Source organism: Echiichthys vipera (genome assembly GCF_963691815.1).
Source record: "Echiichthys vipera genome assembly, chromosome: 10".
In the NCBI taxonomy this organism is placed as follows: domain Eukaryota; kingdom Metazoa; phylum Chordata; class Actinopteri; order Perciformes; family Trachinidae; genus Echiichthys; species Echiichthys vipera.
The window spans coordinates 4,498,318-4,517,564 of record NC_139835.1 but is presented as its reverse complement, the minus strand read 5'-3'; the positions used below and the strand labels follow the sequence as shown (position 1 = coordinate 4,517,564).

General features: G+C 41.0%; 1 protein-coding gene across 1 annotated transcript; it reads right to left on the bottom strand.

Moving 5' to 3' along the window:
- Positions 1 to 1,249: 1,249 nt before the first annotated feature.
- On the bottom strand, positions 1,250 to 18,005 carry LOC310953125 (high affinity cGMP-specific 3',5'-cyclic phosphodiesterase 9A; the record flags this gene model as incomplete). The annotated part of the gene is made up of 14 exons (XM_083922061.1): positions 1,250 to 1,444; positions 1,908 to 2,054; positions 2,242 to 2,346; positions 6,536 to 6,638; positions 6,737 to 6,804; positions 6,887 to 6,979; positions 8,040 to 8,162; positions 9,315 to 9,492; positions 11,701 to 11,760; positions 11,851 to 11,993; positions 15,540 to 15,642; positions 15,856 to 15,907; positions 15,996 to 16,139; positions 17,918 to 18,005. The coding sequence occupies 14 exons, from the start codon at positions 18,003 to 18,005 to the stop codon at positions 1,250 to 1,252; spliced, it is 1,602 nt and encodes a 533-aa protein (XP_083778187.1).
- Between the last annotated feature and the right edge of the window lie 1,242 nt (positions 18,006 to 19,247).

Here is a 19,247-nt window from a genome sequence, read left to right as displayed (position 1 = left end):
TCAACAGTTTAGGGGAAAGTTCAGGGAAACAGCTTTCATTCAGCTGAGCATGCTCAGTGTCCTTTGGAAAACACGTCAGCTGTGTTGCAGTCTATTCACCTTCCTTTTTTTGTGTTGTGGTATGTTCTGTTGTCTTTGCAGCACGTTTCCTAAATGCTGCAAATGTGTTGTCCAATTGATGAAGACAATTTCTTAATTTGCTTGTGTTTTGTCTATTTGCATGGGTTTTCTTGAGGTGCAGTGCTGTGAACTCTCACGGCCGCCGTAGCAATCTCCTTCAGAACACCCCCTGTCCACCACCACCGTCACCCCTCTAAAAAAAGGTTGAATGCTAAGAGGTTTGAAAACAAGGAATGTGACGTGTGTATACTCTTTACAACAATAACAAAAATGACCTGTGGATGATGCTGGAAAGGTGGCCTAAGAACTACATTATGGCAAAGAAACAGCAGTTCATACCACCCAATATGCTGCATACTGTGTGCACTGTACCTTATTCCAAAACAGATGCAGGTATGACAGAAAAGGTGGTGTTTGTGTCCCACAAGTACTAAACCAAACCACAACCTTGGGTCTAATCTAACCACACATTTGATACCTAACCTTAACCGTCACCTTTTGTTGCCTAAACTTAACCACAAGTGTAGCGGTACTTTTGGTTCCTAAATGTAACTGTTGCAGCCTGCTTTTGGTCACTGTTTTGTAAGCTATCAAACAAATTCTTGTGCATTACTTTTCCTAAGATATCTTAATGATGAGAATATGTTGCACTAATTCACCTCGCATGCTTGGGAGGAGACACTCCTGGTGTGCTTTATTACTTGCTGTTTGAATGCAACCAAACCAACAGACTATATAGAGTTTATTTCCCCTAAAAGCAGCTCTGGAGATTTTATAAGAAATGCCATTTTGTCTTTCCTCTGCAACTGTGGAATGAAAGATGCATAATCCATGAATCGTCACACATTCCTTTTGTTTGTGTCAAATGTGTTGTACTGTAAAATACATTACACTTTGTATTGAACTGATCAAGTTCCACCTCATCACATGACATTAAAAACTGTATACACCAATACTACAGCAAACTGATGAGAACAGCGTACAGTACTTGTGCTTAGCCCAGTAAATAAACAAGTAAAAGTACAAATGTTGATGGTTCAGATACATTTAAATCATTCTAATATCATACAGTCTTAAGAGAGTGTATAAGAGGCCTCAGTTAGGTGCTGTCCAGTTCTTCCATGGTACTTCACTGTGTGTCTGGTTTCGAGGCTTCTGGCCCAGCATCTGTGTGGCTGTCAGCTGTGCTCTGTGCGTCCACAGTCGTCTCCTTACTCTTGGCTGCGTTCTCGCTCTGAGCTCGGTTCTGTTTCTCCCTCTCCAGTGCTTTCTCCATCTCTGTGTAGTAATCAAGAGCCTTCCGTACTGGGTCAATAATGTGTTGCTGCAGAAAGAACAAAGAGTTGATCAAATTCAAAGAATGGAGCAAACTTACCCTCAACCTTGTCATTTACTCAGTCATTCCCAGTCAAAACCTAACTATCCCTATCAGGCTGTTAAGTCGAGACGTAACACCCTTTCTGAATATGATTTCTGGGTCCAAGCCGGTCCGAGCCTCATATTTCTACAGCGCAGCAGTGCTGTGTTCCCCGTTGTTTGAACAGATCTGAGTTTTTTTTTAAAACAACGTAATTGTCATTTTACCTTTCTTCCTATCTTTCTTATCGATGAAAAAGAGGTCTAACTTATGAAAGAGGTGATCGTAATTGTTCACATATTTGCCGTTGTCTCCTTCGTTTCCATGGAGAGTTTGGGCCCGGAAATCGTATTTTGTAAGGGTGTTACGTCAGATTGCTCAGAGTTAGTCCATTTGCTGGATATCTGTGAATCCTTTAAAAATGAATAACCTCCAAGCAGGGGAAGAGGTTGGCCAGCTCGATGAAGAGAGGCAAAAGCACGAATCTGATGAAGCCTGTTTGAGACGACGGCTTGGTAACTTTGTCCCGATCCATGAAGGGGGTGACTGGAAGACCCTCCAACTTCTCCGCATCACTCTGACGGCACACAGTGGACACAGTTGGAATTAATGGCTCTACGTGTAGCAGGGCCTTTTGATCTTGCCTTTTATTTTAGTTAACCTTCTAGTCAGGTTGTGCTGTACAAGAATCAAGAAAGTCAGATCATGTCAGGAAAATGTGAACAACCCTCTATAGTGGTGAAACTTCCCATGCACTCACTTACCTGGTTGTAGAATTCCTGCAGAAGACAGTCCAGCCAGGGCTCGGCCACCTCCATGGGGCGCGCCTCATTGGATATGTCGCTCACTTTGATCAGAATCATCATGAGCTGCACAACAGGAAACATAAATCGCATTCAGCTAAGCATTTATTATGAGAAACAGAGGTACAGAGTCGAACCACGATCTGTTTGAACCACTGTGTGAGTTATGGTTGGGCTTCAGCTCTACTGAAAAGTTAAAGTTGTACTCCATTATATTTTTGATCCCTTGTTTCTAGCGCCCTCTGTTGCAGTAAGATGTAACTGCAGCTGAGCCTGTTCGTTCAGAGCCTCCATCTTCGCCGTCACATTCACGGTCACTACGGGTGCTGACTTTTTTGTTTGTTGCTCTTTTGTAAACTTCATTGAAACACATTCACCTCTCTACTTCCAGTCCGTCCCCTACATGTTCCCCTCTTAAATCCACACACACCCATGTTCCTGTTACACTTCTGCCCTTACTACAAGCCTGACTCAAAGGTGGAAGTGGAAGATTTCTGATTACAAGTAAACGCAGCATAACCGGCAGTGATGATCAGGGGCCTGTTTCACAAAGCAGGTTCAAAAAACTCTGAGTCTAACCCTGAACTCTGAGTTGATCTACTCTGAGAAAGGAAACTCTGAGTTTTCGGTTCCAGAACAGCAGATTTGCGTTAGGTTGATCAACTCAGAGTAGTTTGACCTGGAGTTAAGCGCGTGCACCACAAGTAAAAAAAGACAGCATCAATGGAGCCCTGATTCGACGAGTCACCATGGCAACGGGGAAGCGAAGGGCTACGCTACAACTGGAAATGGAAACATTAATGCGCTCATACGGGAGTTTGAGCAGGTTTACACCGCTGCAGCAGCAAAAGAGGGAGACGGTGCGGGAGAACATTGCGGCTCGGGTCAGTGCATAAGTTTAAATGTAGTCCAGTTGCAATCACAGTAATATCACAGGGGGAACTGCATGAGTGGGAGCCTATTAATTTATTTCATTTAAGTGCAACCCCGCGGGGGAGAAGCGCAGCTTAAGATGAAACATAAAAACATTTTTCAAACAGGTAAAACCTCTGCACAGTCTCATGGTGACGCCTCATTTTGAGCAGGTTTTACATCGTAAAGTAAATATTACCGTAAGTGGCTGTTTTTTATACAACATATCAATGTTGTATAAAAAACTCCCATTTGCAAAAAAAACGCAGCGCAACACACAACATCTGCTGTGATATGAGAGCATGACTGGTTGTTAATGTTGGAAATGTAAGGAGGGATGAGATGGACTGTGACATGAAACGGTGTTGTGCCGTATTCAGCCCCCTCGCATTATAGGTGATATTCTGGATCAGAAGGCTATACAGTATAGGAGTAGTTAATATACCGGTAACCCAACTAAAAGCACACACTTTTGAACCTACGAATTGCAAGAAAAGCTGGAATTATATTTAGAAACGCTGAGTCAAATACATTCAACTTGCTCAAAAGATCCATTTCATTCATTTTGTAATTATGGCTGCAGCATATTAAGGACGTCTGATAATCATCTCCCGACGAATATTTAATTCTCTTTGCGAAATGCGTCACCTTCATTCACGGGATCGTTATCAAAATGACACGCCATGGTAGTGTAAATATTCACCACCTAATATAACTTCTAATATAGGCCTACTGAATGACTTTTATACGTTGTATACAAAAACTCCCGTTTGCAAAAAAACGCAGCGCAACACAGAATATCTGCTGTGATATGAAACGGTACCGCTCAAACAGAGAATTGCCTGGAAATGCAAGAACATCTATATTCAATAGTCTGATAATCATCTCCCGACGAATATTTAATTCTCTGCGCAGTAATGCTGCAGCTTCATCCACGGGATTGTTATCAGAAGGACACGCCATGGTAGTGAAATAGTCGCCACCTAATATAACTTCTAATGTCTGATGTTTGCAGTGATTTTCTGAAAAAACAGACGGAACTATAGCAGAACTATACTTCGCCAAAACTCGCCCGCTGACTGAATGAATGAGGAAATGAAACACCGTGTGTGGCTGAAAGAGGGCGGAGACAGAGAGAAACTCAAGGTTTTCTGAGAAAAACCTGGTCCCGACCAGGTTAGTTTCAGAGAGCATGTTTCCATGGTAACTGACCGAGAGTTTAAGTTACCTCCCTTTGTGAAACAGGCTAGAGTTACCCCTCTCTCTCTGGTTTGAGTTACCTCCCTTTGTGAAACGGAAAACTCAGAGTTTCCCTCATTTCAGGGTTAACAGACTCAGAGTTTTCACTAAACCTGCTTTGTGAAACAGGCCCCTGGGCTGTCAGCAGAGTCACTAACATGGCGGCCTATTTGAATCTAGAGAGGGAATGTCTCCACAGACACTCAGATATTGTAATGCTCAGTAAAGAGGCAACAAGTGTTTTCATTAGTGGGTCATATAATCACTCACCATTGTTTTAACTCACTCTGTGATAGATATTAACTTAAAAGACAGTTAAATAGATGAAAATCTTATGGAGTATAACTTTATAGTTTTGCACTGCATTCTAGGCATAAATAAATGAGTTACAGCTGACTCAGAACTCTGCTGCCCCTTTTCTGCAGGAGCAACACATTACAGTTGTTTTGAAGTCTTTACATCAGTTACCTGTCAGTTTTCATATTGAGTTTTAAAATCTTGCAGCAACACGGTCTTTCATCGGTCAGTTTGTCTGACATGCAAGCTTTCCAATCAGGAGACACTTCCTTGGTTTGAGTGATCTAACTGATTGTTTTTATTATCCTACTCTCATCCTTTCTATTTCTTGTGTGCATCAATCTCAAATGTCTTTATTGTTTTATTATATTTGAACTGTTTTGTCATCAGCTGTAAAGCACTTTTAATAGATGGATCATATAGATAGATCTTAATATGATTTGATGACATGGATGTGTCAGAGTTCTTCAATAATTCACAATAATAATAATGGTTCAAATAAATGAAACAACATATTCAGTTCAGTCTCCATCACAACAGCAGTGGATTAGTCGTCCCAGGGTAGGGGAGTTTTTCACTTATAGTCAAGCATTAGGCTACTGCTTCCACAATAAATTCAATTGATTTGTTTTTCCTTTTAAAGGCGGAAAACACCCATGGTCCACCCATACTGGTACTTATTTTATTTAATTAGGCAAAGTTAGTTTAGTAACACTGTGTTATTCCAGCACACAGAATCATACAGTAGTAATTATTTTACCCCTGAACTATTCTTGATATTATAACTACACTTATAACTATATCATAACTATACTTAAATACTTTGAAGAAATACAGTAGTTGTGCTAAAGGTTACAACCACTACTACCAATAACAATAAAATGCTGTTACAATAATGTCCTTTCTTCATATCTTTAACTGCAATTTAATACTTTTCCCACGGAGAAAAAAAGAAAAAAAATACATTTTATATTGTGATGGGCAAATGAGGCTTCATTAAGGTATGTGTAGCATTTCCTTTATTTTCCACTATGGAGCTCTCTGTTCATCAAAGGGTTGAAAACACACTGAATCACGGTTCATTGAGCCCTTTTCTTTAAACCAAGAGCTCCATCTAGTGGACCTAACAAATACAACTCATGCTTCATGAAGCTTCATTTGCCCATCACCATTTTTTACGTCCTTAGGGCAATAATCAATGATTCTTTTTTAAAAACAGACCTCACATTTTTTTAAGATAGGCCTCTACCAAACGACTGAAATGTCTGTTCCTGGTACATGCAAAACAGAAATAAAAACCAAAAATTAAAAACCATATTGTTATAATGCTGATGATATGTTACTATACCAACATATGCCAATGTGTTACCATGGAATTTGTAATATAGCCAGTACTACTATCATTTCCATGCATTTATTCTAGATATTTACCATTTGGAAACATCTCAGAAATGTTGAGACATCATCCTGATATTTTTCTCAAATATGTAACAGAATAACATCAAATATATGATAAGAACAATTGAATCACTACTTTTATCACTAAAGTAGAATTCACACATAAGGTAGAGCATGACATATGTAATTATTTCAGCATATATGTAATGGAATAACATTAAATATATCTTTCTTTTATTTGTTTCGCTATAAATAATGACATTACTTTACTGTAAAAGGACAGGTTAAGTGAACACATTCTTCAATAAGATATAGTGACTCAGAATGTGCTATATCAAAGGGATGAGCAGAGTGTAAAAGGGCACCTGTCCTTTCATACTGAGACTGGGTCTGTCCCCTCTCCTCTTACCACATCCCTGTGGTCCTTGTTGGTGAAGTCAAAAGCCGGCAGGATGGACTTGAACTTATTGAGAATCTCATTGTGCCTCGTCATGTCAGTGGCCAAAATGCATCTGCAATTAGAGCAGAATAAATACCATACCATAACATGTCGCTCTATCATTACTGAGCACCATGAGAAATAACCAAAGAACCATAAAGATGATCTCACTTGATGATCCCACCCCTTATCCGTTTGTACTGATCCATGGACAAGTTTCTGAAGATGTTGCTCTCTGTCTACAAAACAGAAAACCCCCATTCATGTTAAAGGTATGTTTCATGGCAGCTTGGACAGAATGTTTGGAACAAACATCAATACCTTCTCCAGAATCTCAAAAGCGACAGCACAGTGGTGGTTCTCAAGTGGAGAGATGTCATTGTAGCGGAGAGCAAGTTCAGTCCGAGCATTTATCTGAAAAAAATGGTCACGTTAAATAGATATAGATGTATTTAATAATTAGTTGACGATGAAGCAGTTCTCTGAACTGTTTCCATAGCTACAAAGGACAACAACAGAAAACAACCATGCAACTTGAGAATTCAAACATCAAGTAATAAAAAAAACTTGGTTAAAAACATAAAAGAGCAGTGCTAAGTTTTTCAACAGTAAAATGTCCACTCAGTACAGCTTTTCATCAGAATGATTTGATAACCAAAGTTAAAGGTTGAATATGAGAACAAGCAGAACACCGCCATCTAGTGTCTCAAGATCGTAGTCGCAACAACAAAAAATAAGTCCTGCAGTCGGGTTGCCAGGTTGGTCAGACCCGGCCCAGTAGCCCCCAGGAGACCAGAGTCTGTTTGAGCCTGTTTGAACCCATCCCCTCCGGCAAATCACAATATAAAAAAAAGGATTAGAGGAGTTTATCTGACAGTTAGCGTTAGCCGTTCCAGCTAAGTAAAGATGAAAGTGATGTTAGCGATCAGGGAGAAGCGTAGCCATGTGGGCGTGCGTTTGAATGGCGTTTCTCTCCTTTCTCTCAGTCCATGGAGTGAATGCTTGGCCTATATTGACTCTGTTTTTTTCCTGTCTCCGCTCACTCAGCTCTGGGACAAATAACGTCCCCTTCACTGAGGCTCCGAAGCAGCTGCAGGATTGGCAAACTCCATTTCACCCAGTGCCAGCCTACAGTAGCTGCACCCAACAACAGACAACCCTGGCAACCAGCAACGCCCAACGCTATTGGTTGCTACCATGGAAACACAACGGGACAGAAAGTCATTGTGAAGCCCATCAAAAAAAATAATAATTTAGACTAAACATATTTTTTCTGTACCACTCAAAACGATAAAAAATATAGCTTTCAATAAAGATTCTACATATTCAACCTTTAAGATTAGGTTCAGGTTTTACAAAGTCTATCATACATCCCTGCACTTGTTCCTCCTGTCCATACCAGCTGTGAAAAGACCCTTCTTGAAGCGAATGCAAACAAAAGCTGTGGCACAAAATGAAAGGGTATTTCATAAACCTGATAGGCATTGTTGTATCCTGTGTGGTCCAGGTCATGGCAGACTGCAGATGTCAGCATGATCAGCAGGTCGATGCTGTCCATCTTACTCTTCAGGTCAGTCAGCCAGATCAGACCATACATCTGCTCAGGGATGAAGAGTGAGTACTGAATGGGAACTGGAGATGTTGTCATAATGTGACATAATGTGGAAAAAGAAGATGGTAAATGGACTTGTACTTCTATAGCACCTTTCTAGTCTTCTGACTACTCAAGGCGCTTTCACAGTGTTTGTCACATTCACACTGATGGCAGTGGACATCTACATACCATCTAATCTAATCAAACCATGCACACCACATTTACACACCCATGCACAGCGCGGGGAGCAATTCAGGATTCAGTGTCTTGGACACTTCGACATGTGGACCGGGGAAGCTGAGGATTCAAACCGCCAATCTATCAATTGAAGGAGGACCCACTCTATCACTGCGCCACAGCCGGCCCGGAAAACTGCTAACCTAATAATTGTCTTATGAAGACATTTATGACTGACTGATGACCCAAACAAGCCAGAGCGTTTCCCCCTGTCCCAGTATGTATGTGTGGATTAGCCATGTTAGCAATAATTGCGCCCTTACGCATCCAGAAGACATAGAGCATCTTTAGCAGTCATTTAAAGTTATGTGTCTTGTCACCGGACACATTTGAGTCTAATATTCCCTCTCCTTTTTGCTCCTGATTTGGTCTCAACCAGCTCCTGAGAAAAAGCTCTCTTTAGCTTGCTATGTGCACACATTTTAACTTGCTAACACTGTCTGTATGCCATTTGGATTGGGTAGTGTATAATGGCTTTATCAAGATTTTATTGCTGGGTCACTTGATTAAGCCATCACCTAAATAATACACAAAGAAAATGTGCTAAAAGAAGCTAAAAGTGTTTAAAAGCCTTGCAATGCAAAAAGAAATGCCCAATTGAGTGCTAATTCTCTTTGATTTTGTTCGTATAAGCCAACAATTTTAGATTACACACAGACATCCAAGTTAAAGAGATCAAACACATTGATTAATGGAGGTTGAAAGAATGAACCCTTTATGCACAGGCTATTTTGTAAAAAATGTTAAAGGAAAACATGTCCGCCTTCATGGATGTGTTGAGAGAACAACTTGACCTGCTGTTACACTGATGTGAGTCACCTCTCCACCCTGAGGGCCAGGTGACACAAGAGGGGTCTCACACACATACACACACACACACACACACACACACGCACACACACACACACACACACTCACCATCTGGGTAACACAGAAGCAGTGTTTGAAGTTGTGGAAAGGGATGTTGTTGTATCTTCGATAGACCTCAAACAGGAACTGCTGCAGTACTTGAGGTTCAATGTTGAAGCCCGCTATGAAATCTAAGTCTGTGTACATGACCTGCAGGAGCACCATGATCTCTGCGTCCTCCCACTGCCTGCACACACACACACACACACACACACACACACACACACACACACACACACACACACACACACACACACACACACACACACACACACACACACAAACACACACACACACACACACACACACACACACACACACACACACACACACACACACACACACACACACACACACAGAGCACTTTTATTTTAGAGCTATAAACAATTAGGTTAATGAGGGGACATCTGCTTAAACAATAGTCAAATCGATATTTTAGAGTCTCAACAGTGATTGTGATGCCATAGTTAAACAAAGCCTAGCAAAAGGCTTCTACACACACCCCACCATGGTCTTCTGTCTGTGTATACATCTGCCACAGTTGTCCACTATTGTCCTTGAAATGATAACACATCAGTGAGCCACACTGTTGCTCTGGGTGACATGATCTGTCATTACTATGAACTCGCTCGCTCCAAAAAAATGGACGTAGCCTCTCCATCGAGGTCTGTTCTCTCAACTTGATCCAATCATCCTCGCCTACAGGAGTCTCCATCTTGTCAGACTTTGACTCCGCCTCGTTTCATCTTACCATAAAAGGGTATGTTGGGGGGAGGGAGATACGTCCATCTGGCTGACGTATACCTGACGTATACTGAATTAGCAACATTACGTAACAGAACAAGTTACTAGATTAACCGGAGTGGGAGACAATGTTGGGATTTTTTTCCGGGACTGGGAGGAAATGGGAGTCATTTTTTTTTATTTCCTGTGTCACTAGTGGAGATTACATTGGCTCTGAGAGTGAAGTGCAGGCAGCGTTTATGATCTATGATTTAAACTGATATTCAACACAGTCCCATAGACTGTAAAACATGTCCCGAATCCTCCCGCTGCTCCAGATTAGCATCTAGTGTATGTGTCATAGATAGCAGGCTGTACTGCAAGTCATGGTGCAAGTGCAGCTATTTAATTAGCATAACAGAGCTAATGTGTTTTGTTCCTTAATCATCTGTTGTTTCTTCCTGGCAGTTAGCCTCTGGGGCGAAGTCAGGTCCAGAGGTTAGCTGTCACTCAAGAGGCCACGCCCCTAATTATCATAAACTTTAACCTCCCAATAAAATATAAACTAGCTTGGTACAAAAAATTCACCCCCCTCAGCGTTGTCATGGAGATATGACCTAAACATACAGACTAGAATGTTCTTTTGTCCCAGACCTTAAACAGGTTTAATGATGCTGTGAAAACGGCCTGTTTAACATGGGGGGCAATGAGAAACTGCTCTATTATGAAACCCCTAGTGGACACTCAGAGAACTGCAGTTTTTGGCACTTCCTGTCGCTGTGGTGGGTTCTTGATTCTAACACCCACGTACACTTTTCTACAGCAGAGAATACTCACTGCACACTAATGGTGTAGGAATCTGCAGCAGAAAATAGTGCCTTCTGTTTGAGTAAAGATAAAAATGACAGTGTCCAGCTGTTTTAGGAAATTTCTGAGCCTTTTTAAGAAATTCAATGATATATTTTGGAATATGTTTTAAAGATTTACGTCTTCAGTAGGAATGACTTGGTTGAATCATAGTGTTGAAAATTTGACCAAAAAAATTTTTGGTTTTGGTGTTTTGTCTGACTAACAAGAATGTGGAATAATTCTAGCCTTATTCTGAGTAATAGCTCTATTCCTAGCAGGAGGCAAAGAAAAGTGTATTTTATCAGGGTTACAAAGAAATCCTGTCATGTATTCTGATTATGTGGCGCTCTGAGCTTCAGTTCTCATTATGTTGCCTGTGCCTAACCGCATATCTATCCACCACCACCATTGTGGGTTTGCTTTAAAAGCTTTTGGACGAATTAAACAAAACCAGTGAAACCTGGCCTGAATGCAGCGTGTGCTTACTCTCGGTGAAGCCCACTTCAAACATGGTTTGTTGATTAAGCCTTTCATAAAGACTGTTTGATTCGTAAGCCCTTTGCCTGCCTATTCATATTGAGATGAGTGTGTTGATCAGAAGAAAGGCCGACGTTTCCTATCCTCTTCAGAGGCGCATCAGAGGAGCTTTTTGGACACGACCTTCATTAGCCAACCGCCTGCCTGCCTCACTGTCGGAACACTACGGAGACAGGTGCACTGACTGTTTGTTCGCAATCACACCCAGAACATGTTGGTGATAAACACTGATGCTGCAGGTGACATTAAACATCTCCAGATTCATACTGGTCACAATAAAACTTACCAGTTATCAAAGGTTGGGGTCTTTAGGTACTGCCTCACTTCCTCTGACATCTCCAGGGAGCTGCCAAGGGGACAGCATATGCATTCATGATAACTGGATTTTAAAACAGTAATTAACAGCAGATTTCAGCGAGCTTTGGTGTGAACGTGCCTCATTTGAAGGAACTTTTCCCGTACATGCTCACACTCCTTCCTGGTTTTATGCAGGGTTCTCTTATGGTAGAATGGGGAGGGCTTGTGTGTTCCCTCTGACAGGTCTTTAAACAGTCCCAGCCAGCTCAGATGCTCCACACTCTGAAAAGGGACGAGGTAAATCCAGTCAGCAGAGGCTGGAGGTTAGAGCAACACATCGTTCATCGCATCAAATCCACAGATTGACCCTTCAACGAATGGGCAAATTCCAGCCTGCAGCCATGTTGTATAGAGCCTGAGAAGAGACATGAGGTTGAGAACAAAAAGTGTACTTTTGCACGGAAGCCTAGAACAGCCGTCCTTGCAATTATTTTTTAATGCCGTTAACTCAACATCACAAGTTAAATATTTTTTATCATCTCAAGAAAACAAATGGGGTTATGTCATGATAACAAGATCACTGACTACTTTCCCCAAGAAAACAAAAGATAGTTTCCTTGAATGTTTATCAGAGATGGTAAAGTTAGTGGTGATAGCAAACACCTGTCATAAGTTTTGGTATTCAAAAAAAGGTATTAATAAAGTGCATTTAAAAAACGTCTATTTTCTTATGATAAGTTAATACTGGTGACCTGAAAGGCAAGGTGAAAAACATTTTTTTCGCCAAAATCTTAGTTAATCTCCTACTAATGAGAAAGCATGTCCAAACTTTTGACTGGTTCTGTAGATCTCCTGTTTATCTTCTTAAATCACCTGAAAACAACAGTAATCTGCTGCAGTTCAAACACACAGACCTCCTGTGTAACAGGTGTGATAATGTCCAGGTGTTAACTTAACTTGCTATTTGTTGTTACATTTATTTTACATATTGCATTTCTTTCATCCAGGTGCATCATATATACACATTAGGTAGGTTTATGCTGCCTGAAGGCATCATGATCACATCCCCCATTGATGTAAATATTATGTACGTGGAACACACAGTCTCTTCACAATAAGATTCCATCAGACCTTATATCTACACTGTTAATACACAAGTCAGCCTCTATGCACAGTCCCATTATGTTTTACAAACATTTGTAGTTCACTAATAAGGTAAAACATGTTGTTTATGCTGCATTTTGCTCAACTTTCACTTCCCTTTGTATCCTGTGTCAGCCACTTCTTTCTCCCCTTCAAAGCAGCCTTATTAAGCTTCAAAGTGTATCACGTAGGACAGTGGTCCTCAAACTTTGTACACGTACCACCTCAGTAAATATCAGGCTCTCTCCAGTCCCACCACTAACACCAATGTTCAAATATTCAGTTATGGACAGGAAGGTTTACTCCTAATCAGAAGATTATTTATTGTTGACTGTCTTCAGCCATGACTTCAGTTTCAGAAGGACTGCTCTAAATATTCTCCTCCTGATCCACACTTCTCTTCCTAATAGTTCCCATTAGGAGCCACGGTTGCAGTGTTTTCAAACCAATCATTGTACCTCTGCTGACTCTCTTCCATCACAGTTTAGCTCCTAACTCATGAACGTGACCACAGAGCAGGCTGATATTGAAACAAAAATATGACATGGAATTCTAAACCTTTTTAAAATTACATTTTCTTTCGAAATGTTACATTATTTTGATAGTATTATATTTATTTAGTATTGAGTATTAATTATTTTGGAGATTCCTTTCTGTACCAACAGAAAGAGCTTGAGTAGCACCAGTGGTACAGGTACCACAGCGTAGGAGATAAACTTAGGGTTTGGCCAACACTGCCCAAAAAAAAGTTCCCCTTGCCTTTCAGGTCTTTGCTTAGTTGGTTGAATACGTGGAATCTTTATTAAAAGCTATATTTTTAAAAATAAAATAAAACCCATGGGGCGTTTGAATGAAAGTATTGCATTAAAAAAAAATCAGTGTACACCCAAAGCGAGAGCTGTGTCCGGATCCTCGGCAGTAAGCCGGATTCGTTCCTGGTGGGGGTTGGCCTCCGCCAGGAGTGCGCTTTGTCACCAATCCTGTTCGTGATTTTCATGGACAGGATATCGAGGCGTAGTCGTGGTGGGGAGGGGTTGCAGTTCGGTGGGCTGAGGATCTCGTCTCTGCTTTTTGCAGATGATGTGGTCCTGATGGCATCGTCCGTTAGTGACCTTCAGCACTCACTGGATCGGTTCACAGCCGAGTGTGAAACGGCTGGGATGAGGATCAGCACCTCTAAATCTGAGGCCAGAGCTCTCAGCAGGAAACCGGTGGATTGCTTACTTCATGTAGGGAATGAGTCCTTACCCCAAGCGAAGGAGTTCAAGTACCTCGGGATCATGTTCACGAGTGAGGGGACGATGGAGCGTGAGTTTGGCCGGAGAATCGGAGCAGCGGGGGCGGGGTGGCTGTCGCTCTACTGCACCGTTGTGACGAAAAAAGAGCTGAGCCGGAAGGCAAAGCTCTTGATCTACCGGTCAATCTTCGTTCCTACCCTCACCTATGGTCATGAAAGCTGGGTCATGACAGAAAGAACGAGGTCGCGGGTACAAGCGGCTGAAATGGGTTTTCTCAGGAGGGTGGCTGGAGTCAGGATTAAGGATGCCCCCTGGGCACCTCCCTAGGAAGGTGTTCCAGGCACGTCCAGCTGGGAGGAGGCCTCGGGGAAGACCCAGGACCACGTGGAGAGATTATATCTCCACACTGGCTTGGGAACGCCTCGGGATCCCCCAGTTAGGGCTGGTTAATGTGGCCCGGGAAAGGGAAGTCTTGGGTCCCCTGCTAAAGCTGCTGCCCCCGCGACCTGACCCCGGATAAGCAGATGAAGATGAGATGAGATGAGATGAATTAAAAGTTTGACAATGACTTTCTGTCCCGTTGTGTTTCCATGGTAGCAGCCAATAGCGCTGGGCGTTGCTGGTTGCCAGGGTTGTCTGTTGTTGGGTGCAGCTACTGTAGGCTGGCACTGGGTGAAATGGAGTTTGCCAATCCTGCAGCTGCTTCGGAGCCTCAGTGAAGGGAGCGTTATTTGTCCCAGCAGCTGAGTGAGCGGTGACGGGCAAAAACCAGAGTCAATATAGGCCGAGCATTCACTCCATGGACTGAGAGAAAGGAGAGAAACGCCACTCAAAGGCACGCCCAAATGGCTACGCTTCTCCTTGATCACTAACATCACTTTCATCTTTACTTAGCTGCAACAGCTAACGCGAACGGCTAACGCTAACTGTCAGTCAAACGCCCCTACTTGGGGCGGGTTCAAACAGGCTCAAACAGACTCTGGTCTCCTGCAGGCTACTGGGCCTTGTCTGACTAACCTGGCAACCAGACTGCTGGAATTATTTTTGGTTGTTGCGACTAGGACCTTGAGACACTAGATGACAGTGTTCTTCTCATTCTCCATATTCAACCTTTGATTATATTGTTCTTTCAAGAGAACTTGTTATAATTAGCTTGCGATCTTGAGATAACGGCATTGAAAAAAAAAGTATTTTGCTGGATCTTGCAATATTACACTTTTTTTCCTCAACCTTCAAATTCTTTTCCGTCCGTGTTCGTTCCTGGATTTCGTACAGCAGCAGTCTTACAACTGATTCTGAGAGGAATAATGTCTGGACCTAATATCTCAGGCAAGTAATGTTTCTTTTTCTGGCTTAAAAATCTCCTTTTGCAGATTATTTTGTTGTTGTGTTATCATATTAATAAAATCACATTGTCTTCTTCCCCAAAAGCAGCTTTTGGCCGTACCTCTAGCTTCTCCCGGAATGAATCCACCTGTTTCTTCATCTCATACACCACTGCAGGAATCTCACCGGCCTCCATCAGGATTTTCTTCTCCAGGCCCTGCAGTCTGAGAGCACACACCATCACTTATTATACTTTCATCCATACCTTTGGTCATTGTACAAAGTCTGTATTGTGTTGTCTATCTGGGAAACTTGTTCAATGTACAAAGTATCCAAGTGTACTGACTCTTTCACCTTTCACAGTTAATATGAATCATCTTTTCCCTCAAGAATATCTCCCAGTGTGTCTTGTTTCTCTTATTTCCCACCTTGCCTACCTTTTCTCCATGGAGGAGAGGTCAAATCCCAGAGCACCAGCAAGCTCTGCGCCTGTAATGACAAGAGAAGACGGAGACTGTCAACATTGTTCTAAACCAACCCAAACTCTGCCATTCCCGTGGTGCAAAGTCAAAGATACCTAACGGCTCACTGTTGCACTCGGTGGCCACCACCTCAAGCTTGTAGCAGGAGCTCAGGCTGTTGGGCTCCAAACTCGGGGAGATGTTGATGATGTTGCCTTTGGGGTTGTACAGCTTCAGGATGTCATGGGGTCCTGCCTCTGCTGCGGAGCGGAACAGATCTGACAAGAATGGCTCACTGTTCATTTCATGCTCTTTGTCCAATTTCTAGGAACATTTCATATAAGTTGTAATTAAATGCTTTGTCAATTGTTAACAAATAATTGACTAAAGCCTTATGAATCATTTATATCATTCTTATCATTGAAACAGCGATAACAACAACGTTTGCTGTGCAAGATCATTCTGACTGATGGAATCACATGAGAATTTTTACTGCTGGGTCTGAACCAAATCCTTATTTAAATTTTTCAACAGCTTATTATGAATGGATAATCAATGTTATACGTTTATACATGTATTTGCTTTATGGCCCAAACCAGGATAAACATAGGCCAAAGGAGTTTTTCATAAATTGGCAGCCCAAAGAAATATTCTTGACAAAAAGCATTTGTAAACGATTTCTTATTACATTAATAAAAGCATCTACAGCTAGATAAACAATACTCAAATTACCACGTGTTAACTACGGTACAAATAACTCGAGCTGCACTGAAAAATCTATTAGTTGTCAACTATTAAATTAATCACCAACTATTCTGATAATTGAATAATGAATATTTTCTGTCCTCTTTCCTCTTTGACAGTAAACTGAATATTTTTGAGTTGTGGACAAAACAAGACACTTGAGGACGTCATCTTCTTCTACTTCGTCTTATTATTATTACTATTATAATTATTATTATTATTATTACTATTATTATTATTATTATTATTATTATTATTATTCCTATTATTATTACAACCTTTATTTAACCAGGAGAAACCCAATTGAGATGAATAATCTCTTTTCCGAGGGAGACTTAAACACATTAAAATCATTGACATACTAAGGAGTTTGACACAATCTTGGGCTTTGGGAAACACTGATCCACATTTTCTAATATTCTATAGACCAAACAACTGATCAACAGATGTTAGTTGCAGCCCTGCATATAACAAAAAGCTGAAACAACAATGCGCATTGAGATTATATATGAGATCTTCAATAAGCTTCCCTTTGCCTCCTCAATGTCTTACTGTATATCTGATCTTTTTGAAATGATTTATTAATACAGTTAATGAAATCCTTTAGTTTCAGCTAAACGCCCTTTATAAAGTGCGCCTTGTTAGAAAGTGCTAGCACTTTTACAGACTGCCCCAGATGTATGCACACTCTACAGGTGGTTCAGTTAACACTACTCCAATATAACAAATAACTGCTGCTGAAGAGTGGATGCTCAGTGACATTATACTATATGTTTCAATAAGCTTCCCTTTTCTTTCCTGGCAACTGGACACAAAGCATAAAGAGCATGTGAAGCCAGTGTGAAGCCAATGCCACACAAACCCTCCAACCCATGTGACAAGTGAGGGGCTGTCAGTGGCAGCTGTATCGCTGTCTGAGGCTCAGACGACCTCCAGAACACTTACAATTATTTCACCTGCTCGTGTAATCCCTGACTGTCCACTTATCACGGTTGTTTTCTTGAGTTACAAAGAAGCTCTTATATGTTTATACTGTCCTCTGTTAATGGAACTCACATTTAGAGTCTATAATAACAGATTTACATTATATTTACTTTCATCCAAGAAGTGAAAAATCATTGTAAACATGGTGGAAGTTTGGCAAATGAACATTAGGATAAAAAAAGATCATGTTAAAGATTCAAATATTACTCTTTACATACCATAATCACATGTGCACTTGTGTGTGTACCTTAAAATATGTCTCTAAAATGAATAAATACGAATAATCAACAGTAACATTGTGTGCTCTTACCTTTGACATCCTGTGCAGGGCAATCCACAGGGAACTCGGCCTGCTCGGGTCTCCCATTCACTGTGAAGTAGATGATTTTTGTTGCCATATCATGAATTTAAAGGAACTGGTGTTGCTGTGTGCACTGCTCGTGTGTATCTAACGTTTGTCTTGCCTCATTATTGTACTAGTAAACACTCCACCCCGTGTTTTCTTCTCTCCACCTCCTCCTCTGCTCCTCCTTCCCTTTCTGTCTTCTGTACTCTAACAGTTTTCCAAACAACAGAAGTATTTTCATTTATTTAAAGTAACCAGCAGGTTTTTTTTTCTCTCCAGATATTTAGATATTTTTAAGGAAGCCTATGAAAGCAAATCTATGTCATTGGGTTTTGAAAATTAAAAAGCCTTGGAATTTCTAGCACTGAATATTTAGGCATTGGAATTATGTATCTGCATGTTTTATATGAAGAGTATAACTCTCAGTGTTTCAGTGTTCATCAATACAACGTTAAAGAATTCAACATTAAAAAAAAAATCAACCTTAAAAATATATAACCAAATTCAGATGCAAAATACAATGTATACGATTAAATGTTAAAAATTAAACATTAAAAGATTCTAGGGGCCAAATTCAGCTGCCAAATTCAATGTATAAAATTCAGTGTTCACATCCGGGGAACCAAGGAAGAGCAATCGACTCTAGATTCTAATCTAGATTCCAGACTCTAGATTCTAGATTCTAGACACTAGACTCTAGATTCTAATCTTGAGACTAGATTCTAGACTCTAGACTCTAGAGTCTAATCTTGAGACTAGATTCTAGACTCTTGACTCTAGAGTCTAGACTCTAGATTAGAATCTAGAGTCGATTGCTCTTCCTTGGTTCCCCGGATGTGAACACTGAATTTTATACATTAAATTTGGCAGCTGAATTTGATATATAAGTGCGCACTACATTAGGAAATTATCGAGGGAGGTTCCTAAAAGGTCCTAAAGGCTATACTGACCTCTGCATTCCAGCTCCCTATGACTCTACACATTAGGGAGCTGTAGCTTTTGGGAACCCCCCTTGATAAATAGGTTTAGTACTTTTCTAAGATGAGTTAACCAGTTGTTTCAGATCAACCCAAAACAAACTGTAACCTGGATGCTGACGTAGTTCATGAAACACGTGACTGGCGGTGATTACTGTGTGAGCTGAAGTGGCTCACAGGTTAGAGCAGCAGCCTGTGATGTCGATGTGTTTCGCTCTGCTCAGATCTAATCCAGCTGGACGGGATCTCACGAACCTTCTATTTTCTGAAGTTTTTTTGTTAAAGGTGACAGTAATGTAGTGCGCACTTCTAAAAAC